The sequence below is a fragment of the Curcuma longa genome, chromosome 2 (genome assembly GCF_044706935.1).
Source record: "Curcuma longa cultivar G26 ecotype Majalengka, Jawa Barat chromosome 2, ITB_CL_G26_1.1, whole genome shotgun sequence".
Taxonomy (NCBI): Eukaryota; Viridiplantae; Streptophyta; class Magnoliopsida; order Zingiberales; family Zingiberaceae; genus Curcuma; species Curcuma longa.
The window spans coordinates 12,925,833-12,945,635 of record NC_133862.1 but is presented as its reverse complement, the minus strand read 5'-3'; the positions used below and the strand labels follow the sequence as shown (position 1 = coordinate 12,945,635).

The 19,803-nt window shown below is 35.6% G+C and overlaps 2 protein-coding genes and 1 pseudogene across 3 annotated transcripts; 1 reads left to right on the top strand and 2 right to left on the bottom strand.

The window, feature by feature from the left end:
* Positions 1-14: 14 nt before the first annotated feature.
* On the bottom strand, positions 15-19,649 carry LOC141821239 (acetolactate synthase small subunit 1, chloroplastic-like). Of its 2 annotated transcripts, XR_012601205.1 has the most exons (13): positions 19,401-19,649; positions 16,002-16,215; positions 15,063-15,146; positions 11,987-12,055; positions 11,799-11,882; positions 11,546-11,698; positions 2,483-2,569; positions 1,906-2,010; positions 1,706-1,828; positions 1,483-1,635; positions 886-951; positions 301-556; positions 15-238 (listed from the first exon to the last, which is right to left on the bottom strand). XR_012601205.1 is itself a non-coding variant. In XM_074708642.1 (12 exons), the coding sequence occupies exons 1-12, from the start codon at positions 19,622-19,624 to the stop codon at positions 473-475; spliced, it is 1,446 nt and encodes a 481-aa protein (XP_074564743.1). In that variant the 5' UTR covers positions 19,625-19,649; the 3' UTR covers positions 15-472. The 2 variants fall into 2 exon arrangements, 1 of the variants encoding a protein (XP_074564743.1); XM_074708642.1 differs by having other exon boundaries at positions 15-556.
* LOC141818326 (uncharacterized) lies at positions 6,029-7,856 on the top strand. Its single transcript, XM_074705848.1, has one exon. The coding sequence runs from the start codon at positions 6,219-6,221 to the stop codon at positions 7,854-7,856; it is 1,638 nt and encodes a 545-aa protein (XP_074561949.1). The 5' UTR covers positions 6,029-6,218.
* On the bottom strand, positions 8,043-9,429 carry LOC141818315 (uncharacterized; annotated as a pseudogene).
* Positions 19,650-19,803: the final 154 nt, after the last annotated feature.

The window sequence follows — 19,803 nt, the reverse complement described above, 5'->3', positions numbered from 1 at the left end:
ACGATTAGTTCAAACACAAATTTTGATGAATTAGAAGAGTGAACACAAAAAGATAATAAGAAAGGGGAAACATCGAGCATGAAAAAAAGATTGATTTTTTTTTCTTACATTATATTATATTATAATGTTCCTGTCTGATTAACTTATCTAATCATTTAAAAATTATCGAGCTGTAAAGAATTTATTCTTCAGTAGGTAGCAGTGTTGTCTCCATGCTCTGTCCTGTCTCCAAATTGCGCTATCGAGAGGGAAAATGTGAACAATTTCTTCGAATTCCTCACAAACAAAACTTAATTTTACCTCCAAATGCCAAAATTTTAGCCTCCTTTATCTTGTTTGTTTCCCTAAGAAAAACACTTTTCCTGCACATATGGGAGGCCATTAACAGGCCAGGAATTCTTCCAGCAAGAACAGACGCAATTGATCATGCAAAATTTTGGTTGCTTTGGGTGACGTTTTTTCATGAAAAGAGCTATATGGGAAGGGAATAACCGCGTAAATGTTTGGAATTTACTCCGGATTCTCTAACTAGAGCAACCCGCCCAGTTCGAGCCACCTGAAAAGGATGCCAAAAAAATGTTAATCGCAATAATAATAACAATTTCATTTATGTTTGGATAGCAAGAACTGTTCCTACTTGAAATCAGTTCAATAATCTCCACAGCTATGTTTGCTTGATGAATTGGAAATGAATAACGTACTTATATAGAATTAAGTTGATCATAAATGAAATAGATGTAAAATTTCTCTTATGAAATAGAATGGAGGAAAATTTTCTTTTATACAAATTGAACCCAGTCAATTAAAATTTATTGCTTTCAACTGCAAGGTTGTGAAATTTCTAGATGGAAATAGAAATATTGCATCAAAGTTCTGGGACCATACCTCACAGATTCCATATGGCTCCAGTAATCTTTGCAGTGCCACCATCTTGTTAAAATCTCCACTGATCTACATTAAGTAATAAAATGTTGGTGTCAAAAGAATTTGCAATATTTTTTTCTTTTCTGCATTCCACAAAGTGCTTCCAAGTAACAATCTCTATTAATGTAGACATTTCCAGGGTGAATTTTAAAGAAACATTATATTGTTTTTCTCACTATCTAAAATAGTCATGCAGAAGACAAGGGACTAGAATTAGCGGAGAAACAGAGTTATCGATTTCTAACTACTGAGACCAGGGACGGGATGGACTAGAAGATGGAGCCATAGAATTTGGATGAAAACATTGTGTTACTTGTATTCCCAGGAGCCATTTTCCATAGTATACATGGAACATGATAAAATTCAAAGTCAAACTGTGCTTATTCCTTAGTTTGGTTTAGAGATTAGACATGGAATTAAGTGTTCCTTCTTATATTTGGTAGAAATAGTTTTCACAATGAAAAATAATTCCAGTTAAATATTCATATGATAACCAAATAATGCAGATTCCGACACCAACATGCAGTATTGATCTAGAAAGCACATTAGCAATGCTACCTGAAGTGTGATTGTATGATCAGAAACATCTACAGTTTTTGCTCTAAAAATCTCAGCAATGTCTAGGATATCTCTTCGTGCTGCAGTGTTCACAGCAACCTTTATAAGCATCAACTCTCTTTCAGCAAAAGGAATATGAGTGATGTCATGAACCTGAATGTTCTCCATTTTAGAGACTAAAAAGAGGGTTAAGATTCATCAGTAAGGTTCAAATTTGTTTTACCTCATGAACATCAATAAGCTTGTAGATCTGTTGTAAAAGTTTGGCAATAGACTCATCAGTACCGGGGACCACAGTAGTAATGCGAGAGGTACCTTCTTTTTCAGCTGGACCAACAGCAAGACTCTGTCCAGAGTAGTGATATGCACATCACATGAACAACAGTACATAAGGAGAGAGTGAAACTCTTTGCTAAAAAGAACCTGAATATTGTAGCCCCTTCGAGAAAACACCCCTGTTACTATGTTGAGGACTCCAGGAACATCATTAACAAGGATGGATAGAGTATGCGAAAGAAGCCCTCTTGACTGTAGTAATTTAATTCGGACATCTTAGTATACTTCACATAGGTAGATATCAAATTTCAGATAAAAAAAACTTAACAACGATGAATGCATGAACATAATAAATTCAAGAACTTCTAATAATCTCACTAAGTGCAATAAACCTGCCAGCAAAATCACACAATAAACCAAAAGGTTCTTATTTGTTACAAAGATAGATCAATTTTACTCTAAATTTTTAATTCAGTTGTTTTTTGTTTAAACAAACTAAAATTTTGAAATCAATCTATATATATGTATATAACTGACTTGATCAGCTAACACCGATAGATAAACAAAAACAATAGAAATATATCAAACTCCTTGAAGATAACAGTGTTTTAAAAATGGAAATTACTTCAAGCACCAAACACATACATGCATCTCTAACATCTTGGTCCAAGGATGCACTAAACTTTCCAAAAGTTAATAATAAGGTAAGAGAGAGTGAACTTACATCTTCATCATCAAGGACACCCCAATGTGCATCTAGAATTTGATTGACTGCACTACTATCAGAAGTATCCACTGGATAGACATCTCCCTTCAGGTAAATAAATGCATCAGTTATTATCCCAAGTTCCACTTAAGCTGCCATACTAATTATCATCTATATGCATTTGGAGGAACAACAGCATAATATTTTAGCAGTTGAACTATCTTTTATTAATAAGAACAAAAAAGGGAAATTACCTGCATCACTGTAAGAAAAAAATGGAATTTGAATCTTATTCAAACATGTCAATTATCTACACAGGAGAAGTTGCTTAATTTGTTTTTGTATCTTTAAGCCAAAATAGTATTTGACTATCAAAAAATAGGATTGATTAGAGATTAATTTGTGATTATTTGTTGGGAATTCTTTTATCTTGCTTTTAGTAGTTATGGGAATCCCTGATTCTCCATCATTATAAGCATTCCCTAATTGAAGTAATTTTTTCTCCTAAAATTTGTATAGGTAATGTTTGTGTAGCCATATTACTGCCTTGTGATATAAAAGAAATATATAGAAGTTTCTCACTCAATTTCTTTATGGTATCAAGAGCCCTAGGGTTATCAACTATTGGAAGCATTTCCTTCATTGTAGATGAAGCAGAAACTTCCATCAGTCCTCATTGTTGTTTCTGCTCCTGCCGTCCTTTCTTGCCACTGCCATCTGTCGAGGTCTTCGTCACCATTAAGATGACAACCGCCTCAAGTCCTAATAAAATTATCTTCCGCAGCACTGAAGGAGCACTAGCAACTCCATTATCTGGAGAATTACAACAGATCAATGCTGCCATATATTTAAAACGGCCAATCAATCAAGGCCATGTTACAGGAAAAAGGCAAAGTCCCATCACATACTAGGAACCAAGACCAAAGAAGGAAACCCTAATTCATATAATGAGAAACAAGATTCACTGATAATGGCGTGACTCTAGAATTCCAAGCCATGGGAAATCAGTGGCACGTGCGGGTTTCTACCAACCACAAGAAAGGATTAGGAATCAATTCAACAAACCTGTTCCAAAGTAAAGGATGATACACGATTTATGAGTTGTAGATCCAAACAATGTCAACCTCACAAAGTAGGTTAATCTGCTAAAGTGGTTGTTGCTGGAGATGGACCAATACCAGGTGATAACCAAAAAATAGTATAGAGCCCATCCGTGTTAAAGCAATTTAATCAAAAGTATTAAACCCATGAATTTGCAGCAGGACTAAATGTTAAATTCAGTCCCATGAGAATTATTGTACAAGGATGATTTGTTGTAGTTCGATGAGGTGGAGTTAGACATCTTGTCTGAGGGGAATACAAGAGGAGTGTTTATAGGAGTTGAAACCCAGGGAAGGTTCATCCATGCTGTAGAAGGCTTCAAACTGTGGTCTAAAGAGCACTTGAGAAAGGAAAATGGAAAGAATGAACTTAAGTCTGCTGGTGGAGATGACAACAATTCATTGTGATGCACTTATTGCAACAAACTGAGTCATACTCGAGACAAGTTCTATAGGTTGCATGGGAAACCACTAAGCAAAAAGAACATCATATGCAGCAATAGACCATGTGTAAGCATGATAGGGAGAAGAAGAGGCTCTGAAGCCAAGGACTTCAACAAAGAGGAGTTTAAGAAATTGAGGAACCTCCTAGCAATGCTTCAGAAACCTTCAAGTACTATATCCAGAGAAATTTTCAATATGCCATTGTTTAGAAACTCATGGATTATTGAATCACACATCACATAACCCATGCCTCTCAAAATGTTAGTATCCTTTACCTTAGAAGCAGGACAATTTCTTATGCAGCTGATCCACCAACTACAGTAGCCAGGATAGGAAATATAAAAAGGTCCAAACTCGCCCTTAAAAAAACTTCACGTTGCCAAATGGTACATAAACTTGTTATATATCATCAAAACTTTTCCTGAAATAAATTGCAAAGTAGCATTTTTCTCAAATCATTATTTATTTCAGGATCAAAATTTGGAAATGACGATTGGACATGCAAAGGAGAAGGATGGATACTACTATATTGAGGTTTTTGAGAAACCAGACATTTAAGCATAATCATTCTCTAACCCTCATATCCAAGCAGCACCACTACAATAAAGAAAATTTGATCACCCTTTATCACCATAGGCTGGGCTTTCCCTCCTTTAAAACTCATGAAATCATGTTTCCTCTTTTGTTTAAAGAAATAGAGAATAAATCCTGTGTTTGTGATGTATGTGAGGTCGCCAAGGGCGGAGCTTACATGGGCCCAGTGTGGGCATTGGGCCCGAACCAAAAAAAATATTAGTACTAATATTATATGTTTTTTTACCCTAATTGCTTCATTCCTTTTCTTCTTTTTCGCCCCTTCTCATCGAACGACAACCCAACCCCGTGTCCACTGTCCCCGACCACGCTGTGACGCCAAAATCGCACATAGCCAGAGGAAGTGAGGAACACTTGTGCCACGTCGAAATCCCCTGCCGGCTGCCCCCGTGGCCTCGACGCCTCATCCCCCGTCGCGGCGTGCCGGCGTCGCCTCCTCTTCGACTTCTTCTTCCTCCACTGCTGCCGCCTGTGGGCTGTCCCGACTGCGTCTGCCGCCGCACTCCACAAGACCACAAAACTCAACAAGCCAAGGTAAGTAGGTAACCCACTAACCCAGTAACCCTTAGGCCTTAACCCTAAACAATGTTTCCTATTCTGTAAAAATAAAAAGAGGGCTCGATTTTACTCAAGCCTCTAGTCTCTAGGTGATTGAGTGATTCCCTCTTAATCTCTTTTAGTCTTCAATCTTCATTTCAACAACCTACATAGTACAGCTAGTTCGGCATCAATTCCTGATGGGAAGAAATTTTCATTATTAGATTAGTTTTGAATTAAAAACTCCAATTGTAATACAGTTCCAGTTTAAGAGAGAAAATGGTAGGAATTCAACTTCTTATATTTAAAATCATATAATTATCAAACAATTCTGAAATGATATCAATTCCCCAAACCTAAATTGATCTAGTTTTCAAATCTGAAGACTGAGTTAACACTTAACAGTGTCATAATTTCCAGTATAATACTACAACAGTAGAAATAGAATTAGCAAACAAATACAGAATTTGTGTTTGCAAACTAGGGATGCTTCAATCTTCATCTTTTCCTATTCTTCAAGACTTCAATGTTACCAGATTTTCCTAATTGTTAATTTATTATTTATTTAAGTGTGAATTGTTGTTTATTTATTTATTTATTGATCTTAGGAAAACATTATGTCAACAATGCATAGATTTTTCAAAAGGAAAGCTCTAGAATTAGAAGAACAAAATATTGGAGATGTCACAGTTGAATTTGATTTTTCACAATTACCGACAGATCCTGGATTAAGGATTCCAATTTGTTCTTATAATGCTAACATTAGGGATCAAGTTCGAAGGATATATTTGCAAAAAGGTCCATGTCAACCTTCATGTTATGAATTCCCAAAATGAAAATTTGGAGTAAGTCAATTTAGACGGTTCAATCCTTCTTGGTTTAAGGAATTTGGTGATTGGTTGGAATATAGTATAGAAAAAGATGCCGCATATTGTTTATATTGCTATCTCTTCAAAACAACTAAAGGAAAACAAGCAGGAGGGGAGACTTTTGTTAGTGAAGGATTCACAAATTGGAAGAGTAAAGATAGATTAAACATTCATGTTGGCCAACATGATAGTGAACATCATAAAGCTCGAATGGATTGTGAAGCTTTGATGAATCAAGATGCACATATTCAATCAATTTTGCACAAACAATCAAAGCAAATGCGGAATGATTATCGTATTCGTCTTAATGCTTCAATTGATTGTATTAGAGTTTTATTGCGACAAGGGAATTCATTTCGGGGTCATGATGAGACTGAAGGTTCTCTTAATCCGGGTAACTTTCTTATTCAACTGGAGTTTTTAGGTGCTCATAACAAAGAAATTAATGATGTGATATTGAAAAATGCTCCTAAAAATTGCAAGTTAACATCACCTGATATTCAGAAGGATATAGTAAGTGCTTGTGCAACTGAAACAATTAATGTTATTATTAGAGATCTTGGTGATTCATTATTCTCTATTTTAGTTGATGAATCTCGTGATGTGTCAACAAAGGAGCAAATGTCAGTTGTTTTGCGCTATGTGGATAGTAGTGGGCATGTAAATGAGCGTTTTATCGGAATTGAACATGTTACTAGTACTACAACACTTTCACTTAAAGCTGCTATTGATAAGATGTTCTCTAGATATAATTTGAGCATATCTAAGTTGAGAGGACAGGGTTATGATGGAGCAAGTAATATGCAAGGTAAATTCAATGGTCTAAAAGCACTCATTTTAAATGAGAACCCATGTGCATTTTACATACATTGCTTTGCTCATCAACTTCAACTAGCTCTTATTGCTGTGGCCAAGAAAAATCTTCCGATTTCTAATTTTTTTCGTATTGTTGGTGATGTGGTCAATGTTGTTGGATCATCCTGCAAACGTTCTGATCTTCTTAAGGAGAAACATTCAGATTTTATTGTTGAGGCATTGGATAGGGGTGAAATTTCAAGTGGTCGGGGACTTAATCAAGAAACTACCCTTCAACGTGCTGGGGATACACGTTGGGGGTCACATTACAATTCTTTGATCAGTTTGATTTCTATGTTCTCTGTTGTTAGTGATGTGCTTGAAATGATTTCAGATGATGATTCCAGTTCCCCTGATCAAAAAACCGAGGCATATAATTTATTGGAGTCAATACTTTCATTCGATTTTGTATTCAATTTACACTTGATGAAACAGGTCTTAGGGATTTCGAATGAATTGTCAGCATCATTACAAAAGAAAGATCGGGATATTGTAAATGCAATGGATTTGGTTCAAGTATGCAAACAACGACTTCAAAATATGAGAGATAATGGTTGGGATTCATTTTTAGAGAAAATTCACCATTTTTGTCAAAATCATTACATTGATTGTCTCAAAATGGATGATATGTTCACACGTTGGGCACCACGTGGTCGTCCCCATCGTAATCCACCAGAAGTGACAAATTTACATCATTATCGAGTTGATTTATTCTATGGTGTTATTGATATGCAACTTCAAGAGTTAAATGATCGTTTCTCAGTGGCAAGTACAGAGTTACTTCTTTGTATAGCTTGTTTGTGTCCACAAAATTCTTTTTTGGCTTTTGACAAGCAAAAATTGTTGAAACTGGCTGAGTTTTATCCACAAGATTTCTCAAGATTTGATCTCCTTATACTTGATGATCAACTTGAAACTTATATATGTGATATGCGTTCTAACAAAGCATTTCAAGGATTGAAAGGCCTTGGTGATCTTTTTCAGAGAAGTTAGTTATCAAGTTAATCATCAATTATAAGGAGATCTAATATTTTAAAGTCGTAAATCAACTGATAATGATGTAAATTTATCACTTCTGGTGGATTACGATGGAGACGACCACGTGGTGCCCAACGTGTGAACATATCATCCATTTTGAGACAATTAATGTAATGATTTTGACAAAAATGGTGAACTTTCTTAATGAATCTTATCTCTCATATTTTGAAGTCGTTGTTTGCATACTTGAACTGCATTTACAATATCCTGATCTTTCTTTTGTAATGATGCTGACAATTCATTCGAAATCCCTAAGACCTATTTCATCAAGTGTAAATTGAATACAAAATCGAATGAAAGTATTGACTCCAATAAATTATATGCCTCGGTTTTTTGATCAGGGGAACTGGAATCATCATCTGAAATCATTTCAAGCACATCACTAACAGCAGAGAACATAGAAATCAAACTGATCAAAGAATTGTAATGTGACCCCCAACGTGTATCCCCAGCACGTTGAAGGGTAGTTTCTTGATTAAGTCCCCGACCACTTGAAATTTCACCCCTATCCAATGCCTCAACAATAAAATCTGAATGTTTCTCCTTAAGAAGATCAGAACGTTTGCAGGATGATCCAACAACATTGACCACATCACCAACAATACGAAAAAAATTAGAAATCGGAAGATTTTTCTTGGCCACAGCAATAAGAGCTAGTTGAAGTTGATCAACAAAGCAATGTATGTAAAATGCACATGGGTTCTCATTTAAAATGAGTGCTTTTAGACCATTGAATTTACCTTGCATATTACTTGCTCCATCATAACCCTGTCCTCTCAACTTAGATATGCTCAAATTATATCTAGAGAACATCTTATCAATAGCAGCTTTAAGTGAAAGTGTTGTAGTACTAGTAACATGTTCAATTCCGATAAAACGCTCATTTACATGCCCACTACTATCCACATAGCGCAAAACAACTGACATTTGCTCCTTTATTGACACATCACGAGATTCATCAACTAAAATAGAGAATAATGAATCACCAAGATCTCTAATAATAACATTAATTGTTTCAGTTGCACAAGCACTTACTATATCCTTCTGAATATCAGGTGATGTTAACTTGCAATTTTTAGGAGCATTTTTCAATATCACATCATTAATTTCTTTGTTATGAGCACCTAAAAACTCCAATTGAATAAGAAAGTTACCCGGATTAAGAGAACCTTCAGTCTCATCATGACCCCGAAATGAATTCCCTTGTCGCAATAAAACTCTAATACAATCAATTGAAGCATTAAGACGAATACGATAATCATTCCGCATTTGCTTTGATTGTTTGTGCAAAATTGATTGAATATGTGCATCTTGATTCATCAAAGCTTCACAATCCATTCGAGCTTTATGATGTTCACTATCATGTTGGCCAACATGAATGTTTAATCTATCTTTACTCTTCCAATTTGTGAATCCTTCACTAACAAAAGTCTCCCCTCCTGCTTGTTTTCCTTTAGTTGTTTTGAAGAGATAGCAATATAAACAATATGCGGCATCTTTTTCTATACTATATTCCAACCAATCACCAAATTCCTTAAACCAAGAAGGATTGAACCGTCTAAATTGACTTACTCCAAATTTTCATTTTGGGAATTCATAACATGAAGGTTGACATGGACCTTTTTGCAAATATATCCTTCGAACTTGATCCCTAATGTTAGCATTATAAGAACAAATTGGAATCCTTAATCCAGGATCTGTCGGTAATTGTGAAAAATCAAATTCAACTGTGACATCTCCAATATTTTGTTCTTCTAATTCTAGAGCTTTCCTTTTGAAAAATCTATGCATTGTTGACATAATGTTTTCCTAAGATCAATAAATAAATAAATAAACAACAATTCACACTTAAATAAATAATAAATTAACAATTAGGAAAATCTGGTAACATTGAAGTCTTGAAGAATAGGAAAAGATGAAGATTGAAGCATCCCTAGTTTGCAAACACAAATTCTGTATTTGTTTGCTAATTCTATTTCTACTGTTGTAGTATTATACTGGAAATTATGACACTGTTAAGTGTTAACTCAGTCTTCAGATTTGAAAACTAGATCAATTTAGGTTTGGGGAATTGATATCATTTCAGAATTGTTTGATAATTATATGATTTTAAATATAAGAAGTTGAATTCCTACCATTTTCTCTCTTAAACTGGAACTGTATTACAATTGGAGTTTTTAATTCAAAACTAATCTAATAATGAAAATTTCTTCCCATCAGGAATTGATGCCGAACTAGCTGTACTATGTAGGTTGTTGAAATGAAGATTGAAGACTAAAAGAGATTAAGAGGGAATCACTCAATCACCTAGAGACTAGAGGCTTGAGTAAAATCGAGCCCTCTTTTTATTTTTACAGAATAGGAAACATTGTTTAGGGTTAAGGCCTAAGGGTTACTGGGTTAGTGGGTTACCTACTTACCTTGGCTTGTTGAGTTTTGTGGTCTTGTGGAGTGCGGCGGCAGACGCAGTCGGGACAGCCCATAGGCGGCAGCAGTGGAGGAAGAAGAAGTCGAAGAGGAGGCGACGCCGGCACGCCGCGACGGGGGATGAGGCGTCGACGCCACGGGGGCAGCCGGCAGGGGATTTCGACGTGGCACAATGGCACAAGTGTTCCTCACTTCCTCTGGCTATGTGCGATTTTGGCGTCACAGCGTGGTCGGGGACAGTGGACACGGGGTTGGGTTGTCGTTCGATGAGAAGGGGCGAAAAAGAAGAAAAGGAATGAAGCAATTAGGGCAAAAAAACATATAATATTAGTACTAATATTTTTTTTGGTTCGGGCCCAGTGCCCACACTGGGCCCATGTAAGCTCCGCCCCTGGAGGTCGCATGCACAACCATGCATCTTTTACCATTACCAATTAAAAAATTTTGTTCCCTTTGAATTGATTCAGAGTGAAATATGAAGACCATCCACAATTCCTAATGTTTCTAAGCCTAGAGTATAAATATCTATGTCACATACACCTAATCATTTATGTCTTATCCTATATACGTCTCATACATTTATGTTCATAGCCAAAACTAAGAGAAACTGGATCTAAGAGCTCCCAAAACCATCATTGTGGAATATTCTTCAACGCAAGGGGTGCAAATGTTATCATCAACCAACAAAAAATTCCTCATCTCTGGACTCTGTTAATGTATCATTTGTTGGATGGTACCATACTTCATAGAAACTTATCTTCAAATAGAGAGCAACAGTGGAAGATAAGCATTTTCTTCTTGACCTAGCCACCACAATCAAACCACATCAATCGTATCTTGAACCTAAACCTAGACTTGAATCCCAACCTGGTCCAGAGTTGGTTTTAGAACCAGAATCGAAGAAGTCTTTATCCATCAATTAGGGAATTCCTAAAATAGACTAAAAAGGAAAACCATTTGTGAACACTCATATATGTTTGAATACTGGTATACCTGTAGACCTGTCATCTTGGGTAATTATCTACATCATAAAGTAGATTTTAAATCAACCATAAGGTACTCATAAAAAAATGCTTTTCTATTCAGCATCACCCATAGGCATGTCCATAACACAAGTTTCCATATAAATTCCTTTATGAAACAGTTGATCATATATCATGAAACATAGGATTATTTAAATCATTCAGTGCTGAGAATAATATGAAAATATCACTCACTCCTGATGATTGTTCCAGGTTTCCTTGCATTGGTGTATTAGTAGACTGAAGAAGTGTAGTTATATGGTTAATGCTCTCAAGATCTGGATAAGAAGCAGCAGAGAATCTCCAGAAAGGGGCAGTGTCTCCCATTTTCTCCCTTTTCAAAGCAATCTACAGAAAAGCAAACTTCAAAATCTAGAACTAAGGGATTTATCTCTCAGAAGGAACAAAAGAGTTAATTGTCCAAATTAAATAAATCTATGGCTGTAACCTTGCCAGTTCGAGCAATTTCTTTGATTCCGAACTTGGTTAGGCTCCTCTGCACTGCAACAATTTTCCCAGGATCTCCAGTTACCTGTATTCATGAGTGTTTAATGATTAAGACTAATACACTAACGACATGATAAGCATCTTAAATGATGCTGCAGTTAATGTCCAAGTTGTTCAAAAGGTGATGACCTCAATTGTGATGGAGCTTTCAGAAATATCAACTACTTTTGCTCTAAAAACATCAACCAAACCCAGAACCTGCATATTTAAAAAAAGAATGCACAAAAGGGAATAATTTATACTGTGGCAGTATTAAGTCCAAAATCTGATGCCAAGTAAATCAAAATGCAGGCATCCAATAATCATGAACCCTAATTTGGTAGTAGAGGCCTCAGAAGGACTTCAAAGTTCTGCAGATATCAAACTTTCAGAATGTTTCTATTGTTTCATGCTTTATGGATTATAGTTTCAGATAACTAGGAAATATATATATATATATATATATAAAGTGATCTAATTGATAGAATATTACTAGCGCATTGCTATAGCCTTCATAGAATATTGCCAGTAATAACTATGATGATTAATGGCAAATAGAAGATTTTCTTTTACAAAGGGAGATAAAAGAATTAAATGCAAAATTTCATAATCTGCTAGAGAACTTTGTTACTAAATCACCATAAAGAGAAGAATTGAGTGAAATAAATAAAGATAAATTTGATTGAACTTAATATCTTCATTTAAAAGTAGTTTTTTTTATATAAAAATTGATTCTTTTGATCTACTTATTCCCATTTTATCTAGTTTTCTATTATTTTTTTAATTTTAAATTAGAAGTATCAAATGGAACTTGTAGCTTCCAATATAATTTCAAAAAAAAAAAAAAAAAAGACAAAAAGAAAGCTAGAGTTAGGATGAGTTATTTAGTTGGAAGAAAATTTGATTAGCGACTGAACTTGTTAAAAAATTAAAAGTGAAGATGCCTCTCATGAACAACACCTTGCCCACTTGTGAAGGAGCATTGCAAGTGAGTAAGCAAGTGTCACATGCAAAGGGGGCATCACCCTACCCCTTTAAGCATTGAAGGTAGGCATCACCTACCCTTCCATGACACATGAGGAGTTATTGCTCACCCCTCCAAGTCATGAGAAGACGGGTGTCGTGCCCCTTCACATGCATAGAATACCAAGCATTGGCTCGGTGTTTGAATATCCCAAAGGGGCACAACCCTTTCATGCTCAAGTAGGTGACCTGTGTAAATGTCATCGTCGCCTTTCTCACTTAAGTCATCCCTACTATCCCTTCTCGTCAATCTGAAGTCGCTATCATAGTCCCCTATTGTCCCTCCACTATTGTAGCAACCATTTTCCACTTGTGTCTCACATCATGCCTCGTTGTTCGAATACCCTAAAGGGGCACAACCCTTTCATGCTCAAGCAGGTGACCCATGAAATCGCCAACATCACCTTTCTCACTTAAGCCACCCCTACTACTCCTTCTCACTATCGAAGCCCCTTGTCATCCCTCCTCTATCCCAATCGCCTTTTCCACCTCTATTTTACATGCCCCATCATTACCCAACCACAGCCATCCCAACAACCCCTCTTTCCCTCTCCCTATTCTATAAAAATCTCATCTTCCCTCTATAACAATGAGAGTCCAACAATCCTTCCTCCTCTACAAAGCTTCTATCAGCATGCATCCCCACTAAAAACCCAAAAGCAAACCTTAGCCGCTTTCCCAAGTGCCTAAACAGCTTTACCCTAGAATCGTGCCAAGTTGTAGCCCATCATCCCCTAACACAAGGGAGTCGTGCTATTGTCAACAAGACAGTGTGACCCTTTATTTATGCGCACAGCCATGATGACCCCTTTCCCTTCCTTTTGGGCAAGTACTAAGTAATAAATACCATCTGCTAAGGAGATATTTGAGGGTGAGTACAACATTAAGTGAAAATTCTTTTAGACATACCTAAATAGCTCCCTTAAGGTCATATGCTCAACCTTGCTAGAGGAATATTTAACCTACTATACAACATTTCATGATATAAAAATTCATGTACTTGATAGAATGGCATACTGCTACTTTCCTACAAACTATTTCCCTAGTTGACACATCTCTTATTGTCTTGCCTTAATATTTACACAAGACGAGTATCAAGGGAAAGGTTTAAAATTTTGAGCCGTGTTGCAGTTTTAATCGCTAGCTGTTGAACAATATAGTTTCAATACCATATCATGTTTGTTGGCATGAATTTGACATTATTAATTTTATTTATATAAGTTATAATTTATTCAACTTTTGCAGGTATAATGTTAGAATAAACAATAAGAAAATAAGACTTTTTTCTAGTCTTCTATAACCCAAAGCACGTTTTGTTTTCTAATTCAATAACATTTGCTCGAGAGACTTTCATTAGTGAGAATGTAATTTTGTTTAAAATAAATGTATATTTTGTCGTAATAATTGTATTCATTAGCATCCGATAATAATTTTGACATTATTGTTGTAGTTTGTCTGATAAAGCCTAAATAAAAATGAATTTTGACATTTAGTTTCAATTTGACTTTATCTATTCCACATAACTACAATTATTAGAGTTCTACTTAGGATGGAAACCTGATAGAAAAACTTGGTTAGCATGTCAAACTTATACAGCATCCATTCTCTTCAATTTAGGCCTAAAATGGAAAAACATGTGAAGCTGTGTGGAATCAATAATGAAGAAACTATGAGAAAACAGCAGTGGGAAACGCTGATAATGCATCTGGAAAAATGTAAGGGAATAGGGATTTCTTAGTTAAAGCCTTAGGTAAAATAGTAACAAAAGTTCAGTAGACAGCGTGAAAGAACACAAAATTAAGTGATAAATCATTAGTAGTCTTTAATTATATAGCAATATTATGACAAAAAATCACGTAAAACATACTTGCTTAATCCAAAAGGTGGATGGAAAAAGTAGATAGAAAACATAGCTTCAAATAAGTATTATATCTTGAATAAATTAGGTTAAAACATCCAAAAAATATTACTATTAAAAAAGTAGCTCAACAATGGGTAGCAGCTTTTGTATTTCAGCCTTCCAATGCAGTTTTGAATATGAGTGAAAATTTTGAACAGAATTTTGGAGAAGAAAATAACTAACACACTTCTGCAATGATATGTTTTTCCGTTATAACAAACTCAATCTTCATTAAATATGTTGACAGGACTATTTGAAAAAAAAATTGCAAATACAAAAAAATTGAGCTTGACAAAGATGAACCTCTTGGCGCTTAAGAGGGTCCACACTGAGTTTTATAAGCATCAATTCCCTTTCAATTTGCGGCTCTCTTGACAAATCTTCCACCTAGCAGGTAGTAGTCACAAAGAAGTCATAAAGTTGACAAGCATTGACAACAGAATATTTGTTGAGTAGCTTATAGTGGAAAAAAAAGAAGATGATGGCAGAATTAGTTTGTTGAACTCAAGTGCTTAGATAAGAACAAAATAAGAAACCTGAGCTACTGATAAAAATGTAATGGAAGAAATGTTAACCAGTACTGATGCATGATTTTTTTTTTTAACAGCAATAACTTATATGGAATACCTCAAGCACACGATTGACCAACCAGCTACCACCTAGCCAGTAAAAGATTATTCATAATTAATATGGAACTATATAAAGCAAGAGAATTTTAACAGATCGATCCACATGAGATCAAGTTCCCTAAATGAATACTGATGTTGATAGATATTATAAATGTAATTTGTAATCTCCAGAGGAAAAAATGTAGACTATGACAGAATTAGTTTGTTAAACTCAAGTGTTTAGATAAGAATATAAATAAGAAACCTAAGCTACTGATAAAAATGTAATGGAAGAGATATTAACTAGTACTGATGCACGAATTTTCTTTACAGCAAAAAGTTATATGGAATACCTTGTGTACATGATTGACCAAGCAGCCATCTATTGCCTGTTCAGTCATAATTAGTATGGAACTATATAAAGCAAGAGAATATTGACCAAAGATTGATCCACATGAGATTTAGTTCTCTCAATTTGCCTCTTAATGAATACTGATTTGGATAGATATAGTAAATGTAATTTATAATCTCCATTTAGCAAAACAGACTAAATATTGAGACCTAAAAAATAAAAAACAAATCAAATGAGCAAATGCAGATATTATAAATAACAAATTAGATAAGGAAAAAATACCTTTATAACATTCGCAAGCTTATGAAGCTGCTCTACAACCTGTTGCAAGACTTTCTCAGTGCCAGAGACCACAATGGTGAACAAAGCCTTATCTTTATTCAAGCCAACTGCAAGTGATTCAATATTGTATCCTCTTCTAGCAAAGATACCAGCTATACGATTTATCATTCCACTTTCATCCCCAACAAATACTGAGATTGTATGGCGTCTCACCCTATATTTGTAAAAAAAAATTATAAACAAGATCGATAGAAGAAACATTCATTTAAAAGCAGTACGTAAAAAATTAGCATGAGATTCTGAACAATTTAGAATATTTCATGTCACAGTTGTTGGTATTGAAGAAGATCTCAACTAAATGCATATTCTTTATTTCCCTTTAGTCTCACATCCTCAAGTGAAGGAGACATTAGAGGGTTTATAAGCAAACCCTCGTGTATCACTCTTGCACACAATACATGAGATGTAAGCATGAACATGGATAGGCTTGGTTACACATGCATGCCCACACACCAGCCCACCAGACCAAGCAAGACGGGGAGCGTGTGTCACACAGCATGGGTGCAAGTAGTTGGTCACATGTGCAACAAGGATTTATTTTTGCAAAATAATTTTCAATTATTTTAATTTGGAAAGGTTTAACTTTTCTTTGAAAGAGTCTTTCTCAACACTATAACTGGATAAACAACTATTTAGGCTACTTAAGCAACTGGAACCAGCTTTCTTTTTCAAGTCTTAAGTGTTGACTTAGTCTGTTGTATGCCTTGAATCTGATCTTTTTAACTTGAACCCTACCTCAAGCACGAGGAGAACAAGAGCTTATACAGCCAAGCACAGGAAGCAGTATCTGCAACAGAAAGCAGCCTAGGGCTAGGAGAAGCAGCCTAGGGCTAGGAGAAGAAAGCAGAAAGCAAGGACTAATCACTTTCTTAAACAGCATCCCTATCCTGAACTTTGAATAAAGGAGTTGGATCAAAAGCGTAGCCAGACCAGGTTATAGAAGTTGATTGTCCCGTATGAGTCATCTAGAGCTTTGGAATTCTTTTTTTTCCCATTGAACTGTTTTTATTGAATGGGTGCAATATGAAAATTGATGTCATTTGATGTTTATGAAAGGATTTTAGGTATTCATTGTCATTTTATCTCTGAATTCCACTAACACAACCAAAAAAATCCTAGTTTTCCCCTTCCTTAAAGCTCTCATGATAGCAAGCTGGTATTCATCTGTTTTGGAGTGCACCTGCACAAAGTGAATTGGTTGTCAAATCTTGGAGGAGATTTTCTAAATCATGTACACTGTTGAGAAGCAATATTCACTTTGAAGAAAGTAGCTTGTAGGCGCATGAACCAGATAACTATTTTCTATGTCCCTCTTTTTTTTCTTTTTTTTTTTTTTGCTATTTTTGTAGTTTTCAATCACAAGGCGGCATAAGACTACGTACAATAGACCCTTCTCCAGGACCTCGTATTAGCGGGAGGTTCGTGCACCGGATTGCACTTTTTTTTCAATCGCAAGGCATTAGTTATTTCTTATTGAAATGAGATTTTCAGTTCAAATCGTCACTTGTTCGATATTTTCTTACACTGTAAATAACAATTTTACAATATTATTGAGTGTTTTAACCATGTTGTCCACCCAAATCATGTCCATATAAGAGGTTAATGTCAACCTCAAAACGTTATCAGACCCTAACTTTATATTGCCAACAACAGATGCAATTTTAGTTGACAACTTTAGGGCCATTTTTGTTACTGAAACTGACGGATCTCTATGATGAATTAGAACCTAGACAAACTAGAACGCTTGAAAAATTCAAATAGAGAGATTATCTATGTCATGGTCATATATTATTTGGTCCCTATTGCCTGGTAAGATGTATATGTATTTACAATTCTGGGTAGGACAGGGTGTGTGCATTTTGCTTAGGCCAAATATTTGAGTTGGTTCCTCACCTGTGCCACAAGGAACTTCTGGGACATAATTTTTAATTATTTATATTTCGAAAAGTTATAACTTCTCTTTGAATCTTTTTCAAAATTATATTTTGAGTAAATTTCTTCCATTTAACTAGTTGTATTGAATGGGTGTCACCCAAATTAAAATCATTTCATGATTATAAAAATGAGTTTTAGGTCTTCATTGTGTCTTTTTTATAATCCAAGTGTTCGCGTTTTGCCCGACTAATTCTGGAGGTAGACGGTCTTCCTCATGTTTCACCTATCGGGTAAATTTGGAGCACAGCTTATGCACACTAGAAGCTGACCTCCAAATATTCGTCCCATTTGGAATTCGATGGTCCTCTTATTGCTCTTTGAGTGCTTTACAATTACACCACACCTGTGAGGGCTAGGTCTTCATTGTTGATTTATCTCTAAATTGCACTAGCGTAACCAAAAAACCTAGTCTTTTCCTCCTTCCTTAAGGCTCTCACAATTGTGAAGTTCATTTTCATCCTGTGTCTGGAAGTGCACCCATGAATAGCAAATTGATTTTTGGATCTTCAGAGAGATTTGCAGATTCCATGCACTGATGGGAAGCAATATTATGTCTAAAGATAATCAGCTTGTCAGCACTTTAACAAGATAACTATTTTCTAACTCTCTCTTTGTTTTTTGTTTTTTGTTTTTTGTTTTTTGTTTTTTGTTTTTTGTTTTTTGTTTTTTTTTTTTTTGTTTTGGTTTTGTGTTTTCTTTTTGTTGCTTTGTTTATAGTTCATGGTTTTCAGTCCGTTATCTGTTTGTTATTAAGATTTTGGGTGTTTCTGATAAAATCATCCCCTATTCGTTATTTCCTTATTCTATCCATGACAACAATAGTTTGATTCGACTTAAACTCCTCAAGTTTGGATTAAATAAAATTGAAGTTCAAAACAAGGATCAGAGTAAGGAATTCAGGACCACGTTTCTTGAAGCATTTCAACATTGAAATCTACTGTTAGCACGATTTCCCCGTCTGTTCCTAGTACAATTTTTGTTTCTCCATGATAAATATTCTCTAACAGATGGAGCAAACTTGAGTTAATGAATGCTGTTAAAATTTTCGCTAACAGAACAGAATTCCTGTAGCTCCGCAATAAGATCTCAAACCGATTTTGCATTCAGAAGAGATGGCAGTCTCTATTTCAGCTTTTAGCTCAAATACTAATGGAATCGAAAAGATTTATAATGCAGAAGCCCCCAATTGAGGAACATACCCTATTTGTATCTTTTACTAATCGTCGTGCGTAGAAAATATATGATCAGGAAAACATATGATGATAGCATAGAAACTGATCGAAAAAGGGAAGAACGACACAAGAATCCGTTGGGAAGAGTAACGGAAAATTCAACAAAACAACTGAATCTGGACACGCCACGAGAACAAATCCCACCAAAAATCTAGAAAGGAGGAAGCATTACGATTTGGGGGGACCTGGAGACTGCATCGGGTTCAATACGGGCCCCGACTGCTCGCCGTTGTGCTCCGGAAGGCCGTGCGCCTTGACGGCGAGGACGCTACGCCGCGACCTCAAAACGCAAAGATCGACCGTACTGAATCTGCGCGAACAAGAGGAAGCCAAGGCTGAAAGTAATCGGGGTTTCGTCGTCATCGAAGGTGAGAGGCGAATGCCAGAGGCCGCCATGACGGTGATCTCGAGGCCAAGAAGGGGAGAGAAGGGCTCGAATGTTTTCGACTTATGGTTCGTATTAAATAATAAATATTAATTTACGAGATTGGGCGAGGACGAATATACAAATTCAAGGAAACGTTTGGGTATAATTGTCAAATCACCCACCACTAAGCTTAGCACTGATGGATGAA